Below are 20,689 nucleotides of genomic sequence, written 5' to 3'. Positions count from 1 at the left end.
CTGACCTTTGTATCTTAAACTGTAATAACAACTGACTCTTGTTGTTATATTAAACATTGAATTATTAGTTGTGTCCAAACTTTTGCTTGGTACTGTAGTTGTGTGTAGTTTCTAAACATACAGTAAGTGCTGAATGAACCAACAGTACTGTATATTTTCTTGTTTTGGAAGATCAGGAAACGTAAATGCCTTTCCACGGCAAGGTCCTATGTGAGATTTATAGACACAAAAACTAGCCCAGCTATTCTGCAATTTATTTTCCTTGGACCAAATAACAGGAAGCTGGAAATGCCAATATGCACAGAGGCTATTTTTATTCAGTTTAGCTGTCTGCGTAATTGAAAAATGGAAACTTCTCATGCTCTGGGCTTCAGTCTATAAAGAAAATCTCCAATCAACAACAATTTTAGCTCTACAGTCAGCCAAGGTGGTCACAGAAATATCCTTGATCTGCAAGTTGTTAAACAATCAGCGTGCCACATCTGCCACCAATTAGGAAAACAGGCAGTAAGAGGATGCACAACAGGCTTTCCAGTTCACCCACAGTTCCCAGAAAGACATGCATCAGAATGCATTTGCTGTTCTTAATATTTCAACATCTAATGTTTTATCTTGCTTTTGATACTTTATTTGGCTTTGGAGATTGTTTTGTTACTTGGACATTGGGTGGGCTGCCTATTGCCAAAGAAGGAAAAAAGTGAATGAAAGTCTGACGCCAACCAGTGGCACATTTAGTCTTCCTCTCCTTACTGATTATCAACTGCAAACTCCTAAGAGCCTCTGTCCTACCGAAGGTAATGTTAGACACATTCCTACTTTGTTTATTATAGACCCCTCAGCACTATATTATATTTGTATTTACAATTCCCCATCCTTTTCCCCAAACTTTGACTAAACTCGTACTACTTAACTTTTTAGACAGATATTTTAGACACGATACAACTGCAATTAGTGAATAGCGTAGCTCCAGGATAGTTACAAATTACCTGTACTAAATTGCCCACAGTATTGTTGTGTCCGGGATAAATTCTCCCAACTTTGTATTAAGGATATGCAGCCTGTGTAACACATCTATCTGCTCAAAGCATTATTCCTACAGGGGTACAGTAGATCTGTTGTTGGATAGACTAAAAGTGAAATCTTTGCTAGCTGTAACTAAAAAATAACCAAGTGTCTCAATCAAGCTATTTCCTGCACTATTACAGTACTTCTGGTCCTGACTTTTTGCACAGACCTCAATATTAATAACACTGAAGTCTGTAGAGCCTCAACACACAGCATTATTTTAAATAATGCCCTATTTTAAGGGAGGTCATTTACTGTAAACTGTGATGGTTTAAATGACCACCCTTGATGAGGGAAAGAGAAAGAGAAAAAGAAGCAGAATGCCCCTCTAAAAAGAAAGTTCTGGTTTAAAAACTTTTAGCCCCGTGCCCAACAATTGCAGCTAAAGGAAGAAGAAAAGCCAGCATCAACGTGTATATAGCTCTTCTTAGATTTCAGTTTATGGAGACACACATACACACACTCACACTCTCCTTCACACACTATGGGCAATTTGGGAATGCCATTTAGCCTAATCTGCTGTTCTTTAAAATGTGGGAAGAAACCAAAGTACCCAGAAAAAACCCACCAAGCACTGGGAGAACATGCAAACTCCATGCACACAGAGACAGGAATCGAGTCTGGCCGGGAATCGAACCCAGACCCTGAAGGTGCAAGGTGACAGTGCTAATCACTGCACCACTGTGCAACCATCAGGTCTGCCTATGTTTTTCTATACCAAACGCACATGTCAAATACAGTGTATGTTTATATTTCTTTACCAGAATGTCCCAAAGGGAGGTTTGGTGATGGCTGCTCTGAGCACTGTAACTGTAACGGAGCGGTGTGTGATTCTGTCACAGGCCGTTGTCACTGTCCAGCTGGCATGACAGGAGAACAATGTGGTCAAGGTAAAAAGCAATGATCTACCCTGGAGGAACAAGTGCAGAACAGTGTTGGTTCTGAAAACCAAACAGGATCTGTCTTTGTAGCAGATATGTTGTTTTGAATCTTTTCAGATTGATAAATTGACCTGCACATTTCCAGAAAAAAACAACTTACAGTAATCCCATTTCACACTTTGACATGTCGTCTAAGTGCTAGCCATAGCTAAGGAGGTCTACAGGACATAAGCATAGAAAGAGAATTTGTTTGGGCCCACATGTCTGTTTTCAGTTATTATTCAACTCGGGCCAAAGATCATAAAATGTATGTCTTCCCCGAAGGCCTCTTTATTGCCTGAACACTTTGTAAGATGCCAGGCAAACACACAGCTCATCATTCTTAATGAGACAGTTTAAATATGTGATACTGAGTAGCAGCTCCCTACTGAAATGTAGCTTCCACAGTACATGCAGGATCAGACATTAAGACAATCAAAATCCTTGGTGGAGAGTAGTGGATGTGGGAGTGTAGCGGGATGTAGTTTGAAAGAATAATGGAGTTTTAGAAATGTTAGGTTTAAACTACAGCAGCTGTTTAGCTTGGCTGAGATATCTGGCAGACTTATAGACCTTTGCTTATGTAGTATGCAGTATTAAAACCTGATGTGAGATCGGTGTACAAAAGTTTAACCAAAACACTTAGCAATGGAAAGCAATTTGTAAGTCATGAAAAATTTATGTAACAGAATTTCTTCCACAATGTGATAATCTCTCAAGGTTGAATTGAGAATTTGCTTCAGTTAATGAACTTTCTTGCTGTCTGTTTGTTGTATGTTTTGTATTCCAGAGTGTGAAAAGGGTCAATGGGGCTTGGCTTGTGCTAAATCATGTCCTGAGTGTGAGAATGGTGGGGAGTGTGACAAAAAGAACGGAACCTGCTTGTGTCCACCTGGCTACACTGGAAACCTCTGTCAGGATAGTAAGCGTGGGCACAGCTGTAATTTTCTCTGACTCTGCTGGTCAATTCTTGAAGAGGCTTTAGCTTTACTACTTTACCTCTTTATGACACATCATCAGCTGTATGTTTGCACACCAATCATTTTTACACCTTTTTCTGTCACTGCATCCCTTGCAGTCTGCCCATATGGCTGGTTTGGCCTTGGCTGCCAGTTTAAGTGCCCCTGTGAGAACAGCAACCACTGTGATCCTGTCTCAGGGTTATGTGTGTGTAATAACGGCTGGACTGGAGCTAATTGTGAAAAGGGTAAAGGTTTTTTTTTGGTGTTGACATCAGATGTTACAGTACTAGACATCTACAGTATTCTAAGCAGATTGAAGATGGGATATGGTCAGGATTGTGAATAATCTTTTAATATTTTGTGGCAGCATGTGAGCCCGGACACTGGGGAGCCAACTGTCTCAATGTGTGTAACTGTACAAGCAGTTTAGTAAACTGTGACCCAGCAACAGGCCAGTGCCACTGTGAGGCAGGATACACTGGGACACATTGTGAGCAAAGTATGTAGCTTCTTTTTGCTAAATGTACTATGTAATACCATGAATATGTGTCATGTGTACAGTGCCTTTCTGTATTTCTTTCTTTTTTCTGTAAAGAGTGTCCCATAGGTTATTTTGGGCCAGGCTGCCACCACCAATGCCAATGTGAGAATGGTGCAGAATGTGAGAATGTGGGTGGAGCCTGCACCTGCCTGCCAGGCTGGATTGGGACATACTGTGAAAAATGTAAGAGAGGACAGACGTGTGGAAGTGTGAGGAACAGATATCATAAATGTCACAGCTCTGTAATGAACAGAACCAAACAGATGCAAGTGTGTTTTTGCAGGCTGTCCTCCAGGATTCCATGGATTGGACTGTCAACAGAAGTGTAAATGCATGAATGGTGGACAGTGTCACCATGGTACAGGAGTGTGTGCTTGTCCAGCTGGCTGGTTTGGCCCACACTGCACCTCCAGTGAGTCTAATAAGCATGGTGCATCTACATTGTATTTCTCTTTGTACAGTGCATCTCAAAAAAAAAATATCATAGATTTTTAAAGGAAACAAATGAAATTAATAAAGGAAAATTATCTTTTTTTGTTTTAATTTTAGTGATTACAGATTACAGCCTATCAAAATTAAAATGCTCAATATTAGAATATTCCCTAGGATCAATCAAATTGGATCTTCAATACAGAAATGTCCAACTTCTAAAAAGTATGTTACATGTGCACTCAGTACTTTAGGATCATTTAGTAAGAAGTACTGCATAAGTTATTGAAGACCAGGTTGCTTTGAAAGCAGCTTTCAGCTTACTTATATTGTTGGGTTGGGTGTTTGTCACCTTTTTTTTTTTACTTGTCACATGTACCTTACAGCATAGTGAAATGATTTTTTCGCATATCTCAGTTAGGGAACTAGGGTCAGAGCACAGAGTCAGCAAGAAAATAGGGCTTCTGTAGCAAATATGGTTAAGGGCCTTGCTCAAGGGCTCAACCGTGGTAACTTGGTGGTGCTGGGGCTTAAACCCCTGACCTTCTGATCAGTAACCCAATAACCCACAGCCTTTACCAATTAAGCCACCACTGCCCTGTCCCTTATACATCGTATTTATACTTTTTTTTAATAGAAATATACATAAACTTGAGATTTAATTATTCTAATATTTTGAGATATGCCTGTAATATGGGAAGTTGGTTGTCATATACAAGAATTTCTTGCAGTAAACTGCAAATGACTGTGCTTGAACCTCTTTCTTTGTGCTGTTACAGAATGCCCGGATGGCACCTTTGGCCCTGGCTGTAATATGAGCTGTAACTGCCACAATAATGCCAGCTGTGATCATGTTAGCGGGCAATGCCAATGTGAGCCAGGCTGGACTGGGACAACCTGTGAAGAAGGTAGAATGTTAAACATTTAGTAGTACTTCTGGAATACTCACTCTCATCATCATTACCGTTTAATCCTGTATTCAGGGTCGCGGTGGGCCTGGAGCCTATCTCAGGAGACTTAGTGCACGAGGCAGGGTACACCCTGGACAGGGTGCCAATTCATTGCAGGGCACACAGACATGCACACACTCACACACTCATTCACACACTATAGGCAATTTAAGAACACCAATTAACCTAATCTATAGTCATGGGCAAAAGTTTTGAGAATGACACAAATATTAGTTTTCACAAAGTTTGCTGCTAAACTGCTTTTAGATCTTTGTTTCAGTGCTCTCAATCAACTCCTGGGCCAAATCCTGACTGATAGCAACCCATTTTTTCATAATCACTTCTTGGAGTTTGTCAGAATTAGTGGGTTTTTGTTTGTCCACCTGCCTCTTGAGGATTGACCACAAGTTCTCAATGGGATTAAGATCTGGGGAGTTTCCAGGCCATGGACCCAAAATTTCAACGTTTTGGTCCCCGAGCCACTTAGTTATTACTTTGGCCTTATGGCACGGTGCTCCATCGTGCTGGAAAATGCATTGTTCTTCACCAAACTGTTGTTGGATTGTTGGAAGAAGTTGCTGTTGGAGGATGTTTTGGTATCATTCTTTATTCATGGCTGTGTTTTTGGGCAAAATTGTGAGTGAGCCCACTCCCTTGGATGAGAAGCAACCCCACACATAAAAGGTCTCAGGATGCTTTACTGTTGGCATGACACAGGACTGATGGTAGCCCTCACCTTTTCTTTTCCGATGCCCCAAACAATCAGAAAGAGGCTTTCTTTGGAGAATATGACTTTTCCCCTGTCCTCAGCAGTCCATTCACCATACTTTCTGCAGAATCTCAATCTGTCCCTGATGTTTTTTTGGAGAGAAGTGGCTTCTTCTTGACACCAGGCCATCTTCCAAAAGTCTTCGCCTCACTGTGCGTGCAGATGCGCTCACACCTGCCTGCTGCCATTCCTGAGCAGGCTCTGCACTGGTGGCATTCCGATCCTGCAGCTAAATCCTCTTTAGGAGACTATCCTGACGCTTGCTGGACTTTCTTGGACTCCCTGAAGCCTTCTTAACAAGAATTGAACCTCTTTCCTTGAAGTTCTTGATGATCCTATAAATTGTTGATTTGGGTGCAATCTTAGTAGCCACAATATCCTTGCCTGTGAAGCCATTTTTATGCAACGTGTTTCTTTGCAGGTCACCATGGTTAACAATGGAAGAACAATGATTTCAAGCATCACCCTCCTTTTAACATGTCAAGTCTGCTATTCTAACCCAATTAGCCTGACATAATGATCTCCAGCCTTGTGCTCGTCAACATTCTCACCTGAGTTAACAAGACGATTACTGAAATGATGTCAGCAGGTCCTTTAATGACAGCAATGAAATGCAGTGAAAAGGTTTTTTGGGATTAAGTTAATTTTCATGGCAAAGAAGGGCTATGCAATTCATCTGATCACTCTTTATAACATTCTGGAGTATATGCAAATTGCTATTATAAAAACTTAAGCAGCAACTTTTCCAATATTTATGTAATTTTCAAAACTTTTGGCCACGACTGTACATGTCTTTGGACTGTGGGAGGAAACCGGAGTACCCGGAGGAAACCCACCAAGCACAGGGAAAACATACAAATTTCCTTCACACAGAGACGGGAATCGAGCCCGGCCTGGATTCAAACCCAGACCCTGGAAGTGCAAGGCAACAGTGCTAAACACTACACCACCATGCCGCCTTCTGGAAAACATCATGGCAAAACAGACACTATGATTAAAACTCATCCAATGGAGAAAATGTAACTGTCATGGGCAAACTATTCCAAAAGAAGTTCAAGTCAGGGGGATAACATTGGCAATTCATAAAACAGAGAAAAAAAAATTTAAGTCAGAGTATCAGTAAGTGAAAAAAGCAATACTGAGAAAGCGTTTTTTTATGCAGAGTGTGTTTTTATAGGGTGTGGTGTGCAGAATAATGACTTGAATGAATGGGAAAACATAACACTGAAATGTTATGCTGTTTGTTGTAGTCCAAGGTAGCTGTGCTTGTGTATGGTGATGTAAAGAGTGATTTTTAGAGAACATTTATTCTTGTCACCAATTTTTGTTTCTTTATATGGCAGTCTCTATTAATGAACAGGCTGAACTGGTGAAAAAAACATTCTTTCTGACATGTCTCCAAGTTCCTCTTTTTTATATGTCAGTCTCTTTTAATGAACATGCTGAACTGGTGAAAAAGACGATTCTTGCTGACTTTATTAATAACAGCACCATTGTGGTTTTGAGTTTAATTGATGTTACAATTTTCCAAGAATGCATGGCTGGCTTTTATGGGGTGGACTGTCACCAGCTATGCCTTTGCCAGAATGGTGGGTTATGTGACAAGGCCAGTGGACACTGCTTGTGTACTAAAGGATGGACAGGGATAGAGTGTGAACTTGGTGAGAAGATCTGCTTTTGTACTTACCAATGTATTTTACCAATAATGTGTTATTCACATTATCGTGATCAAGTTCCTCTTCCTTTTTCCCTTTTTCTTAACAGAGTGTGCTCCAGGTTTCTTTGGTGCTGATTGCCAGCATGCATGTAAATGTAAGAACGATGCTGTCTGTGACCGCCAGGATGGAAAGTGTACCTGTCCAGCAGGCTGGGTGGGCCAGACGTGTGAGACGGGTAAGAAATGCCCACACACGTTATCTTCATTGACTGCGTAAATGAATTGTCAATGGAAAACCAATGTTTGCTTTGGCTGTGTATAGCTTGTGAAACGGGCCATTTTGGTCTTGGCTGTCAGAAACTGTGTCGATGTGAACATGGAGCTCCATGTGACCACATAACTGGGGTCTGTCTGTGCCCACAAGGCTGGAGAGGGCTCCACTGTGAGAAAAGTCAGTACACTTATCCTTTATTGTCCCTTTGTAACACATTCAAAGTGACATGTACACCCTTAGAATTATTAGCAGTTATGCACTGTACTGGTTAGCATTTTGTTTTCACAGCATGCTTACCTGGCTTTTATGGGCAAAGATGTTCTGAAAGATGTCTCTGTGCCCATGGAACACCTTGTCATCATGTGACAGGGGAGTGTGGCTGCCCTCCTGGTTTTACCGGATTGAGCTGTGAGCAAAGTAAGATCATACAACTTGCAAAGAGCATTACAGATGCATCTGACCTATTTAAGAGTGAATTTGGGGATTGTGCCATAAGATTAACAGCATTTTAAATTGTGGCATAAAAAGGAATCACCAGAACATTTGCTACACAGCCCATACAGTTAAACTGTTTGATATAAGTAACATGATGTGTTCATGCAAGAACTTACACATATGAGTGGGTGGTCAGTTTTTATGTGCAAAAGAGTGTGTGGTCAGTTTATATATGTGCAAAAATTTTAGCCATGTGGGAAGAAATGCTATTAAGTAAGAATCCTTTCAAAAATTTTAATTGTTTAGTTTTTTTAATCAATTTACAAAATGCAAAGAGACCAGAAAAAAATCTAAATCAAATCCATTTGTCTTTAAACCACCATTAATTCTTATACTTGCATACTTCCATAAATTCAGATCAGAGTTACGTGTATGATTACCCAGTTATACTGTACCAAGCAGATGCTAACGATAATAAGTTTCATAAGTAGATTCAAATATAGTCATTAACTGAAACAGTAACAGCTGTGTAGAAGACTTAAAACTGGGTGAGATACAGTCAAATTCTGCTACTAAGGTGAGGTTGGGTTCATACACCACTGTAAGACCAAGCCCAGCAACAAGACACAATGTATTACAAAGCAAACTGCATCAGCACTTTCTCAGAGACTGATTACAAAGCAGACTGCGGTTTCAAGATGTGCTGTTTAAGCTATTTTGAAGAAGTACAAAAAAAACAATGTTGTCAATGTTGTGGAGTGTGGACGCAGTGGTCAGCCAAAGAAATTTAATGCCGCAGGTGAAAGACACATCATGCTTACTGTATTTCCCTGCATCATCTTAAAGTTGTCTAGCAGTGCAATCAGCAAAGAATTGGTGGAAACTAGTGAGGTCCAGTTACAGTCTTTTACAGTCTGAAAAATTCTGGGCCGAAGTGCTATTCATGTAAAAATAGCAGTCTAAAAGTCATACAGGAAGGCATCTAATTGGCTCCTATTTATTGTCTGCAGCGGGACAATGACCCCAGACATACAGGTACAGCCATGTTATCAAAAATTATCTTCAAGGTAAAGAGGAACAAGTAGTCATAAAAGTGATATTTTGGCCCCCACAGAGCTCTGACCATCAAGTCTACAGTATCTGTGATTACATTAGACAGACGGATCTGATTGAAAGTGTGCCAAGGTTGATGAAGTTTTGTAGACAAACGATGGTCACATCGAATACTGATTTATTTTCTCTTCCGTTTATTGTATTGGGTCAACAGGGCAGCAAGAAACACAGAGACCAAGTTCCACAAATAGTGTTCTTTAGTCACAAATGCTCAATGAACACTGTTTTTTTAGAAAAGGGAAATGCTCAGGTGTACGATCTGGAGCTTTAGTGTGGTAGTAGAGGCGTCTAGCATGGAGCAGGAGGCATATTGAAGGCAGAAGTGGCGGGGCGTACACAAGGGTGCTTGGCAGGCAGCTTCTTTCTTGTTGAATTTTGTCCCGAACTTGCGGAGTCTGTTGCGACAAGAGATGCATGTATAAATACTGTACACGTTAGGAAAGGATCCACTCACGCATCTGGAGATCCGTGGCTTTTTATAGCCCACCGGTGACAGCGGAATGGTGAGTTCTGAGTGCTTTCCAGGCCAGGTGAGTTTAGATTCCCGCCTTCTTTACATTACAGGCAATGCCGAAAGCAGTAAATGCCCTGTGAGCCGTGATTGACAGGTTTGAATGAGAATGTGTTTGACAGCCGTCACATCATTTACTTGCTATTTTGTTAATTGATAAAAAATAAACTATTAACACTGTTTTTCTTTTATCTTATTTTACAGCATTCTTCCAACATTTCTAAAAATTTTGCTCAGTAAATAAATACACACATACATACATACATACTAGTGATCCGCGGGTCGGGTATTTTTCCAACCCGCGGGTCCCGCTTTTATGAAATCATTTGGCCCTCCCCCTCACCACTGTATCTATTTTTACGCCCCGCCCCGCCCCTGCGACCATTAAATACTGTAGACATACTAGGCATTGTAATTCAAATGAAAACAGCCTTTATTTCAGCCTGAAAGTGCTTGGAAACATTGTCCTGTAAACTGGCAACAACATATGATTATAAATATAAAGGATAAATCAAGTTATATTAATAACAAGATAATGATACACATTTTAAACATTTACAAAGCAGCGTTTGTAATCTAGGCTAAGCAATTTTTTATTTTAGATTTGTTTAGGGCAGGTCTACAGTTTACAGCCTACGCTAAATAACCACTGACATTTTTTTTATTTATCACACGGAAATGTTCATTTAGCGTTTTTATGTTCGCTGTGCAAAAAAAGGAATGCTAAAACATTAGATTTAGCAGCCTGACCTCTTTTTCTTTTAATGATGTAAATTCCCGAAGTATGCAAATTTCTCCCGCACCTTGTCTTCCATCTTCACTTTTATTTCTTAGTTTTTGTTGTGACTGGCAGTGGTAGCTACTTGGCGCTTTTGTGACTTGTCACGTGACGTAAACCTTATCAAAGAACTTAATGAAATATAAAAATAGATATTCCCAAATATGTAATATAGGCTATGGGAAATCGCACGCAACATACATGGATTTTTTATTTAACTTTGTTTTTAATGATCCGCCCCAACCCGCCCCGCAAATAAAGTGACAATTTCTTTACCCGCGGGTTACCAGACGATCCATGCATCACTAATACATACATACATACATACAGTACATACATACAAACATACATTTACATTTAGGCATTTGGCAGACGCTCTTATCCAGAGCGACTTACATTTTTATCTCATTATACATCTGAGCAGTTGAGGGTTAAGGGCCTTGCTCAAGGGCCCAACAGTGGCAACTTGGTGGTTGTGGGGTTAGAACCTGGGATCTTCCGGACCGTAGTCCAATGCCTTAACCACTGAGCTACCCCTGGCCCCTACATACATACATGCATACTGTACATACATACACATGAGGTACTTACTACTATAAAACAAGATTTAAGTTGGAATGTAATCATTTTGAAGATGCCTCAGTATGGTTGTTTTTAACTGGGGCAGACATAAAAAGTTGAGTGTGGATATAATGGATGCATGAATGGATGCATGAAACTGTCATTAAATATCTAAATTAAACCCTACTTATTCAAAGAATCATATCTTCTGATTATTTTGGCAGAATGTCAGCCGGGTACATATGGACCAAACTGCAATCAGGCGTGCCAGTGTTCAGAGGCTAATCATCTCTGTCATCCTGTCACTGGAGTATGTTACTGTGCACCGGGCTACCATGGTGACAAGTGTGATAAAGGCAAGATTCTGTTACTCTTTACATTTTCTTTTTAAAAAATCAGAAAAGCACCAATCAGCCAAATTATTGAAACTCAAAATATTAAGCCCAATATTGTGTAGGTTCCCCTTGTGCCACCGGGGATGCTTTGGCACCTCAGGATATGTCTGCATAAGATCTCTGGGGCGGTGTTGTAGCTGGCACTGGGATATTAGTGAAAGATCCTTTGGGTAGTGTGGGTTGAAGGGTGGTATCTCTGTGGATTGAACTTGTTTGTTCAGCACATTCCATGGGTACTTGGTTGGGTGGAGAACGTTTTTATTGTGGCCAGAAACTTTTTTCAGCAATTTCTAACTGGCACTAACCATCACGGCAAACCAACAATTAATTAATTCTTTCCGGTACTACGTAGCCCAAAGGTAAGGAGAATAAACCACTTAGGTGGTGGACAATCCTGAGAAACTTACAAGATTTTATTTATATTTACACTTTTCCACGCTAGACCATCAAATAACTTCTAGGTTCCAGGTTTTAATCTCAAATAGAGTAAAAAGGAAGGCTGTTGAGCTATATAGGGTGTACAATCCCTTTTTACCTCACACCAAATAGTGCCCTTGAGCAGGGGTTAGAGAAAGACTTGGGATTCAGTCTTGTTAGAAGTACTACTGTTTTACTGAAAGTGCTTCCATGACTGGTTGTGAATGTGGGCTACAGCTGCGCTCTCCTTGGTACAGCAGACCATATATCAACCTACTGTCACCCATGCTGCTAACCTACATTTAGTGTAATTTAAGATTTATAGAACACCTACAGTATGGTGCAGAATGATGCATGCACTTAATTGTCCCAGTGTTGTTATGCACTTGTGGAATGTCTCTCGCCTAGTAAGACTTTTCTATAATCAGTGTTATTTGTACAATCTGTAAGTTTTGCAAATGTCTGTGCTTGGATAATTGTCACAGTTTGTGAAGATGGTCGATATGGTCCAAACTGTGAGCTTGAATGCCAGTGTCTGAATGATGGTGTGTGCCAACCCAGCACAGGCTTATGTGACTGCCTTCCAGGGTACATTGGATCCAAATGCAATATCAGTAAGTGACTCAATTCAATTTAATTTTATTTACCTTTTGCGACACAAAGGAACTTACAGAAATGTATATACATTTTCAATGTATTTTTTAAATGCATTTGTTGTCAAACAAGCAAAACAAGACAAAAAAAAATCAGGTTTGCGGATATTGATCTGTCATTTCTCTAGATCTGAGATGCGCAGGTGATAGAGAAGGAACAGCCAATCAGCAGTAGTGTGTGGATGTCTGTGACTTGTGGCTAGTTTTGTGGCTGTTTTGTAACACTGGACAAAGTCGAGCGCGCAGAGAAAATAAATGTTGCACGCGCATGCAGGCAGAGTCGAGCGCGCACAGAATCGAGAAGTCGCGCGTGCGCGGAGAACATGTTGAGCGCGCACAGGGGAGACACCGCACGCGCAGAATCGCTCAGAATTGTGGCAGGAATATAACGCCATATTATTCCACCCTCAATCCCCGATCGTCTAACTTATTTAAAAATTCGCCCTTGCTCCTTCATTGCTGAGCTTGACCTGTCATTTAATGTCGCCCACCCACTCGTCACTTTATGTAAGAAATTAGCGGAGGATAATCAATTAGTTAACAATTCCTGTGTACTTTGGAGTACTATTATTGCCACTTACTGGCCTGTCTTGGTATGGCTGTACCATTTAGTGATTGTATTAAGACGGGCTAATAATGTCAATCTAGGCACTGAACATATTGAGAAGAAAATGCTGTATTTTCTTAAATGATACTGGGGGCATAATGCAAATATGAAAATATCTAAAAAGAGCCACTTGACAATAATGATAATCAGGGGTATATATACTGTAGGCTGTTTATATATTTGGGCCCAGGGGCCAACAAGTGATGTGTTAAAAGTGCGTCGCATACATAGTACCACCACCCCTACTCACCTCGGGGGCAAGGAAAAAAAGTTCATGCTCAGGAATTTTTTTCACTATCAGCCCTGTGTATTAGCTTAGAGCTGAAAAAAAAATGTAAAAGTAACATTTAGCAGGTACAGGTACAGTATACTATGCATTATTCCCATTAGAATGAGTTTCCTCTCGCTTTCTTTTCTTTCTTCACTGGATGTTTGTAGTAGTGTCGTGGATTCAAAGTGGCTTGTTCCACAGAGACTGCCCTTCTGTCACTAAAAAGCCCCATGCTAAACTGATCAGCTAAACTGTCATCTGTCCTCATCCTTCTAGACCTCTCAGCTGCATTTGACACTGTAAACCACAAGTTTCTCTTGTCTATCCTTACAAGCCTTGAAATCTGTGGCACTGCATGGCAATGGTTTGCTTAGTAGACCGGTCATATGAAGTGACATGGAGGGGATCCACATCTGCTACATGCAGATACTCCACTGGAGCCCTACAAAGCTTAGCCCTTGGTCCTCTTCTGCTACCCCTTTATACCCGGTCTCTTCGTGTGGTCATATCCTCTGGCGGCTTTGTATACCAACATTTTGCAGATGACACGCAACTCATTTTCTCCTCAGTTTCCACCTGGATCTCAACATGTCTGACAGACATCTCATCAGCTGTCAAGACCTTATGATCTCTCTCGACAACAAACTTATCACTCCTTCAGTCACTGCCCGCAATCTTGGGATAACTCTGAACAATCAACTGTCATTTTCCACACACATTGCCAAACTTACTCACTATTGTTGATTTCTTTTTTACAACATCAGAAGAATTCACCCATTTCTTTCTACACAGGCTACTCAGGTGCTTGTTCAGTCCCTTGTTTTTTCAAGACTAGACTACAGCAAGTTACTTCTGGCAGGTCTGGCTCTGTCCACCATTTGTCTTCTGCAGCTGATCCAGAATGCAGCTGCCCATCTTGTTTTCATCTTCCCAAGTTCTCCCACACTACCCAACTTAACCGCTCCCTGCACCGGCTTCCTGTCCCAAAAAAATTTAAAACACTGATGCTTGCCTACAAAGCTAAAAATGGCCCAGCACCAACTTATCTCTCAGCTCTAATCATCCCACACTGCACAGCGTTCCTTTCGCATTGCTCGGCTGGTCTCAGAGATCGAGGAAGACATGCATCTACATAAATTGTTTTCTTGTTATGGCACCTAGATGGTAGAATGATCGTCCTCTGGATGTCCTGGCAATCTTTAAACAAAGACTAAAGACCTATCTGTTTCTTTAATATTTATTTATCTAGTTATTCACTGTAAGGACTATTACCAATGATGGAGACTTCGAAGAAATTTTGTAAGTCGCTTTGGATAAGAGCATCTGTAAAATATCTAAAGGTAGTACCACAAAATGCAGTATTATTATTGAAGGGGTGACATGCACCTACTGTACAAAATAAAATTTGCAAACTAACAACAAGTTTCACAGTAACAATATTTAATCTGTGATAGAATTTTTTTAAGGACAAATAAAACAATATGGTCCAAAATAAAATCATTTAGGAGCACAAGCAAATATGGCAATTCCACCAGAGCCTATTAATATTTATTAAGCTGAACAACTTTTACATTGCATGGCTTTTACATTACTGGCTCACCAGTAAGTCAGTTAACAGGGCCAATGTGATCTCAATAGATTTACAGTAGGATGCAAAATTGTGGCCTTAAACTTATGCCGAAAAATGGTTAATAACTTTCTGTGTGACATCACATTGAGTGACATCACATTGAGTTACATAATATTAAGTGACATCATGGTGTGATACGTTTTTCCAGCATCTGGGTCTTTTTTGGGGGTCTAGACATAAAATTTCTAGTTTTCTAACATTATGTCATAATCGTATTGGTATGTCCTTTTTAAATGCATGTGCCCAGTGTGTCCACAGTCTTCCTGGTGCACTCTGGTGGCGATGGGCCTGCTCCTCGTTTCTTGCAACCACTGTATATTTTGAATTGTTTCTCATCAGCATGTCCAGCTGGCTGGTATGGACAGGACTGTAAGCAGGTAGCGGTGTGTGCGGAAGGAGCCAGAAGTGATCCTGTCACAGGCCGCTGTGTATGCAAGATCAGCAATCAAGAAGAAGACTGCGGACAAGGTCTAATCTCCCACAACAACATGTTCTTAACCAGCTAATACACAAACTCTATTGTTGTGTACATCGCATTTTCTTCTTAAAATTTCTCTTTACTAGCACCTGATTACTATGAAATTAACCAGTAATATGAAGACAAATATTATGTGGGGACATTTGGGTCTATAATAATAATAAGAGTTAGTGGTGCATGTTTGTCAAACTATGTCTGTCTTCTTTAATGCTTAATAAAAGGCTTTAAAATATTTGTTTGTGTGTTTTAGGTTGTGCACAGGGCTGGTTTGGAGAAGACTGCACTCAGCGCTGTAACTGCAGTAATGGCGCATCATGTGATCCTGTAACAGGAAACTGCACATGTAGCCTGGGCTGGACTGGGGATAATTGCGAATCAGGTAAGTCATTCAATTTAATTCAAGTCAATTCAATTCAATTTAATGTTATTTATAAAGTGCTTTTACCAATGGTCATTGTCTCGAAGCAGCTTCACAAAAATGAAAAGAAAATTTATGGAAGTGTGTATTTGTTAGAAAAATGGTGTCTAGATAATAATGAGATTGCCCCTTGATGAGCAAGCCAAGTGTGACGGCGACAGTGGCAAGGAAAAACTCCCTGAGATGGGAATAGGAGGAAACCTTGAGAGGAACCAGACTTAACAAGGAACCCATCCTAATGGATAGAACAGATCCTAACGGATAGAAAGTATATAACATCATGTGTGTTATGCAGCTAAAAGTTTGATATAACAGAAATTCTTTAAATTAACATGAAGTCCAGTTCAGCACAGGGACGAATCAGCGGGTGCAGAGGGCAGATGGGGTCTGGATCACTGGGAGCACAGGATGCGTGTATGCCATATTAAAGAAATGCGACTTGAGTCTACATTTATACTGGGAAACTGTGTCTAAGCCCTGAACATTGGCTATTCCAAAGCTTTAGATCTCAATATAAAAACTCCCTACCCCCTTTTGTAGATTTTGATACTCTGGGAACTACCAGAAGTCCGGAATTTTGTGATCTTGAGGAATGTGGTGGATTGTAGCGTATCAAAAGAGAGCCTAGATATGTGTGAGCTAAACCATTTAAAGCCTTGTATGTAAGTAATGCTATTTTGTAATAAATTCTAACCTGAACAGGTAGCCAGTGCAGGGATGATAATATTGGGGTTATATGATCATATTTTCTTGATCTAGTGAGAACCCTGGCGGCTGCATTTTGGACTAACTGTAGGTTACTTGAAATCATTTAACTTAGTAATTATAGAGTTATTTCCATGGTTTATGTACTAATTTTTATATAGTTTAAGTAATTAATATTACGTTTATTTCCCCATTAATAATTAAAAATACTGCAAATAAAAATACAGCTATAATTTGTGACTCATAGTCCTTAATGGCCTTGTAACACATTTAGTGGCATCTAGTGTAAGATTACTTAGATAGATAAAAGTTACTGACTTTTTTCTTAAAACCAGTTTTAAACATAACTGGCAGAACTTAACAGGGATAAAAGTAGTACTATGTTGCCAAAAGGTTAGGAGAATAAAGCACGGAGGTGGTGGACAGTTCTGTAAATCACGTTTAAAGTTTCTTTTTATATTCCCACTTACTCCGCTTTAGAATAGGATTCCAGGATTCTGGGGTTGAATCTCAAATAGCATAAAATGGAAAGCTAGAGTGCTATGTACTGTAGAATTTAGAATCTCAGCTCCCACACAAAAAGTAGTGCCCTTGATCAGGGGTTAGGGAGGTATTTGGGATTCAGCCTTGTGTTAGAAGTTAGTTAGCTTTGAAACTTGTGGTAGCCAGGTTCAGAGACAATTTGTTTAGAGAAGAACTACTGTAAGAAGCATTATAAATAAGAAAATGAGACAAAGGTATGTTTACGGTGGCATAACGTGCTTCCATGAGCAGTTTCGAATTTGGATTTTGGCAGGCAGCTGCTCTCCACTCTTTCTAGTACTGCAGGCCATTCTGCGTACTTTCACCCATGTTGCAACCGAAATTTAGTGTAATTAACGATTACGTTAATGCTATGTGGAAAGATACATATATTTAAACGTCCCAGTCTCATTATGCTCCATATCACCATAAGTGGAATGGCTCTTGTCAAGTCAGATTACTCAGTCAGAACTAATTGTTGTGTATGTAGGAAACAATGCTCAAATGACAGGTAAAGAATAAAAGACGCTACCTCCCTCATCTTTCTGTGTTTCTCAGAGTGTCCAAGAGGCAGGTATGGTGCTAACTGCCTTCAGCAGTGTGATTGCAGGAATAATAGCACCTGTGACCAAGTTACAGGAGATTGCCAGTGTGGTCCAGGATTCTATGGCTATCTCTGCCAACATGGTGAGAGCTGAAAAGTACTGAATGGCTGTATACTTTGCACCCATACAGTATGCCTGTAACCCTAGATTTCCAGTATGACTGCAGTTTTTTTATTCTTATTTTTTTAAACCTAAAGCTTGTCCACCTGGATTCCATGGCCACCGCTGCCAACTTGCTTGTAACTGTCATGGCAAGGCTCAGTGTGATGTCAGGACGGGTACCTGTCTCTGTCCTCCAGGTTATCAAGGGGAGCACTGTGAGAAAGGTAAGGAGCAGTTAAGACAGTTTAAGTCTCTGTCATAATCATTTATTTTCCCTGCTGTTCGTCTCTTAGATTGTGAACAAGGCACTTTTGGGCCTGGCTGTGCCCATGTTTGTGACTGTGCTGGAGACACACCATGCAACCCTGTGACTGGCAAATGCTTGTGTGGACCAGGAAAAATGGGGAGCCGTTGTGATACAAGTAGGTATAGGATTTTTTTTTTAGAGGCTAAATTACAAATTATTAATTTACCGAAGATTACATTAGGGAACATACACCAGGCCAAGAATTAAATACAATTTTTGTGAACTGAAACTTCATTATGTCTATCAGTCACTCTGTAACAAGGCTATGTACTGTAACTATTTTTGAGGTAATTTTTACTTTTGTAAATCACATGTAATACATTTATGTTCTTAAATATATATATTTTTTGGTGCTAAGACTGTACATCGAATCACTTTGGACCAAAATGTTCAGAAAGCTGCAAATGTGAAAATGGAGCTCAGTGCAATCCAAAGAATGGACAATGCATTTGTCTGAATGGCTGGATTGGGCCAAACTGCTTAGAAGGTACATTTATTCATTGCTTTTATTTGCTTATTATTTCTAAATTTACCCCAGGTAATGTAGCTTACTGTTTTTACCTTTTCCAAAGGCAGCATCCTTACATCCAGTCATAAGCAACACAGAGGGACAAGTAAGAATGAGCCACAACACAATGGTCCAGTATGACAACTGCAAAACATGTCCTGTATACCTTAAGGTTGTATTAGATTTTTAAGAAGCCTAATGAAACAAGTGCACTATAAAACTCTCCAGAACAGAAACTTGATTGTTTTGCATACCTGAGCAAACTTGATATTAGGAATGGATTTTTTTCAAACATGCATAAAAGAAAGATGCTCATTAATATGGAACTGTAAGGACCGTATGAGACTGAGAAACAAAAGATGATGGCTTTCTGTATGTACTACATGCTGGACAAAGGCAATCACTATCTGAAACTTCATTCCAAAGGTGTATAAAATATGTCTAAATGTGTTTATATACAGTATTTGTATAATTATGCAAATGGCTTATATTATCATTTGTATCATTTATATTTACACTGAAATGTTTATCACTGAACATTTTGGTATATTTGGGTGATTTCTTTTTTTTTTTTCTTTCTTTTGATGATTTATTTTTTCATTTGCACCATTACCATGCAACATAAATAATAATAAAGAAGCAATAACACTTTGCAGTTATGCAATTTCCAGTTCTATTTTTATATAATACATAAACATAATATATATATATATTGTGTGTGTTTGTGTGTGTGTGTGTGTGTGTGTGTGTGTGCATATAATGCACAAATGTGGTATTCATTTCTGTATTTGGGAAGGAGTATATAATAATTGTAAGCAACACCCAAATTAAATGTTACAATAGTAATTGTTCTAGAAGTAATATTTTGTTAAAAGATTTTTGTTCAATACATTTATTATTTTGTAAATTATGCTCTGGATCTGTAATCTAAAAGATTCCTTATATAAATGTAAGCCAAATAACTGTTGTCTACTAAATAAAACACTTGAATTTCTAGTGGAATTTTTTTTAAAACCTTGACTTGTGAAAAAAAAGCAAATGCACTAAGTACACCCAAAGAAAATGGTAAATGTGTTAGTTTTGACAAATTGTCAATAAACTTAAAAAGTTGTAGTAGTGTTCAGATTAAAATTACTTCATTAACCTATCATCCTTGCTGGGCCTTTAATTTACATTATAGTACCAATCAACAGTTTGGAAACATCAAAATAATTATGAATTACCTCAAAAAGAATTATGTAGCAAAAAAGCACCAAAAACCACAAAAATATACAGTATTTAAGATTCTTCAAAGTAGCACATTTTGCTTTGATGACAGTTTGACACACTCTTACTTTGTCTCAACCAGCATCATGTGGTAGTCACCTGAAATTGTTTTAAAAAGCCTTGAATAAGTGGATGTGTCAAAACTTTCGACTGGTAGTGTATATCATTACACAATGACATTGAAAAGTCAATAAAAAAGTGCAAGATTGCAGATTCCATATAATTTATTTTCATAAGATCTAAGCTGTACATATTTTCTGTCAAGCACAATGTAAGACCAGTTCAAACCAGTACAATACATAGAGGTCAGAGTAAGGAATTAAATCATCTCATCATTTAACCAAAATAAAACAAACTACCAAAATAAATGTGACAACTTTGTGCATGTAATGTCAATGGCACTTTAGTTAAAAAAAAAATCTTTGATGAAAAGGCGTAGGTACATGTAATAATAGTTTTTTTTTTTTTTTAGATTTTATTGACATGCACCAAGAACATTTTGCAGCAGTAACATTACTCCTAGCTTTAACAATCAGACATTAATGGCCTATTATGTTGGCCTAAGTGCAAATCCCTAGTAAATTCTCTTTCATTGACCATTATGGTGATGCCATGAGCTTTAATGTCAATTACAGTACTGTTGTCCACATTGGACAAATATCAAAGTGATGCAAATTACACCAGGGACATATGATTACTTTTGATGTTAACATTTTACAGTAACTGTTATCAGGACTGTAGCAGAAAGAAGCAACTGCAAAAACAATATTGTTCAATTCACTTTGCCTAAAGTGATTATTAAAAGTTTAAACAAGCACAGTCACTAAAGGTTTGTGATAT

General features: G+C 39.2%; 1 protein-coding gene across 2 annotated transcripts in view; it reads left to right on the top strand.

The window, feature by feature from the left end:
- megf6a (multiple EGF-like-domains 6a) overlaps positions 1-19,690 on the top strand; it is a 38,552-nt gene extending 18,862 nt beyond the window's left edge. Inside the window, exons 15-34 of one of the 2 annotated variants that reach the window (XM_053482111.1) lie at positions 1,830-1,955; positions 2,776-2,907; positions 3,064-3,192; positions 3,315-3,446; positions 3,543-3,671; positions 3,772-3,900; positions 4,697-4,825; positions 7,169-7,297; positions 7,401-7,529; positions 7,616-7,744; positions 7,856-7,984; positions 11,190-11,321; positions 12,263-12,391; positions 15,278-15,406; positions 15,667-15,795; positions 17,620-17,748; positions 17,864-17,992; positions 18,062-18,190; positions 18,434-18,562; positions 18,652-19,690. In XM_053482111.1, the coding sequence (XP_053338086.1) occupies positions 1,830-1,955; positions 2,776-2,907; positions 3,064-3,192; positions 3,315-3,446; positions 3,543-3,671; positions 3,772-3,900; positions 4,697-4,825; positions 7,169-7,297; positions 7,401-7,529; positions 7,616-7,744; positions 7,856-7,984; positions 11,190-11,321; positions 12,263-12,391; positions 15,278-15,406; positions 15,667-15,795; positions 17,620-17,748; positions 17,864-17,992; positions 18,062-18,190; positions 18,434-18,562; positions 18,652-18,773 (2,579 nt within the window). In that variant the 3' untranslated portion in view covers positions 18,774-19,690. Of the gene's footprint in view, positions 1-1,829; positions 1,956-2,775; positions 2,908-3,063; positions 3,193-3,314; positions 3,447-3,542; positions 3,672-3,771; positions 3,901-4,696; positions 4,826-7,168; positions 7,298-7,400; positions 7,530-7,615; positions 7,745-7,855; positions 7,985-11,189; positions 11,322-12,262; positions 12,392-15,277; positions 15,407-15,666; positions 15,796-17,619; positions 17,749-17,863; positions 17,993-18,061; positions 18,191-18,433; positions 18,563-18,647 lie in introns of both variants that reach the window. The other variant, XM_053482112.1, reaches the window with a different exon arrangement.
- Positions 19,691-20,689: the final 999 nt, after the last annotated feature.

Source organism: Clarias gariepinus, chromosome 22, assembly GCF_024256425.1.
Source record: "Clarias gariepinus isolate MV-2021 ecotype Netherlands chromosome 22, CGAR_prim_01v2, whole genome shotgun sequence".
NCBI classification, from domain to species: Eukaryota; Metazoa; Chordata; class Actinopteri; order Siluriformes; family Clariidae; genus Clarias; species Clarias gariepinus.
The sequence above is the reverse complement of the archived record's forward strand: the minus strand, read 5'-3'. Positions and strand labels throughout refer to the sequence as shown.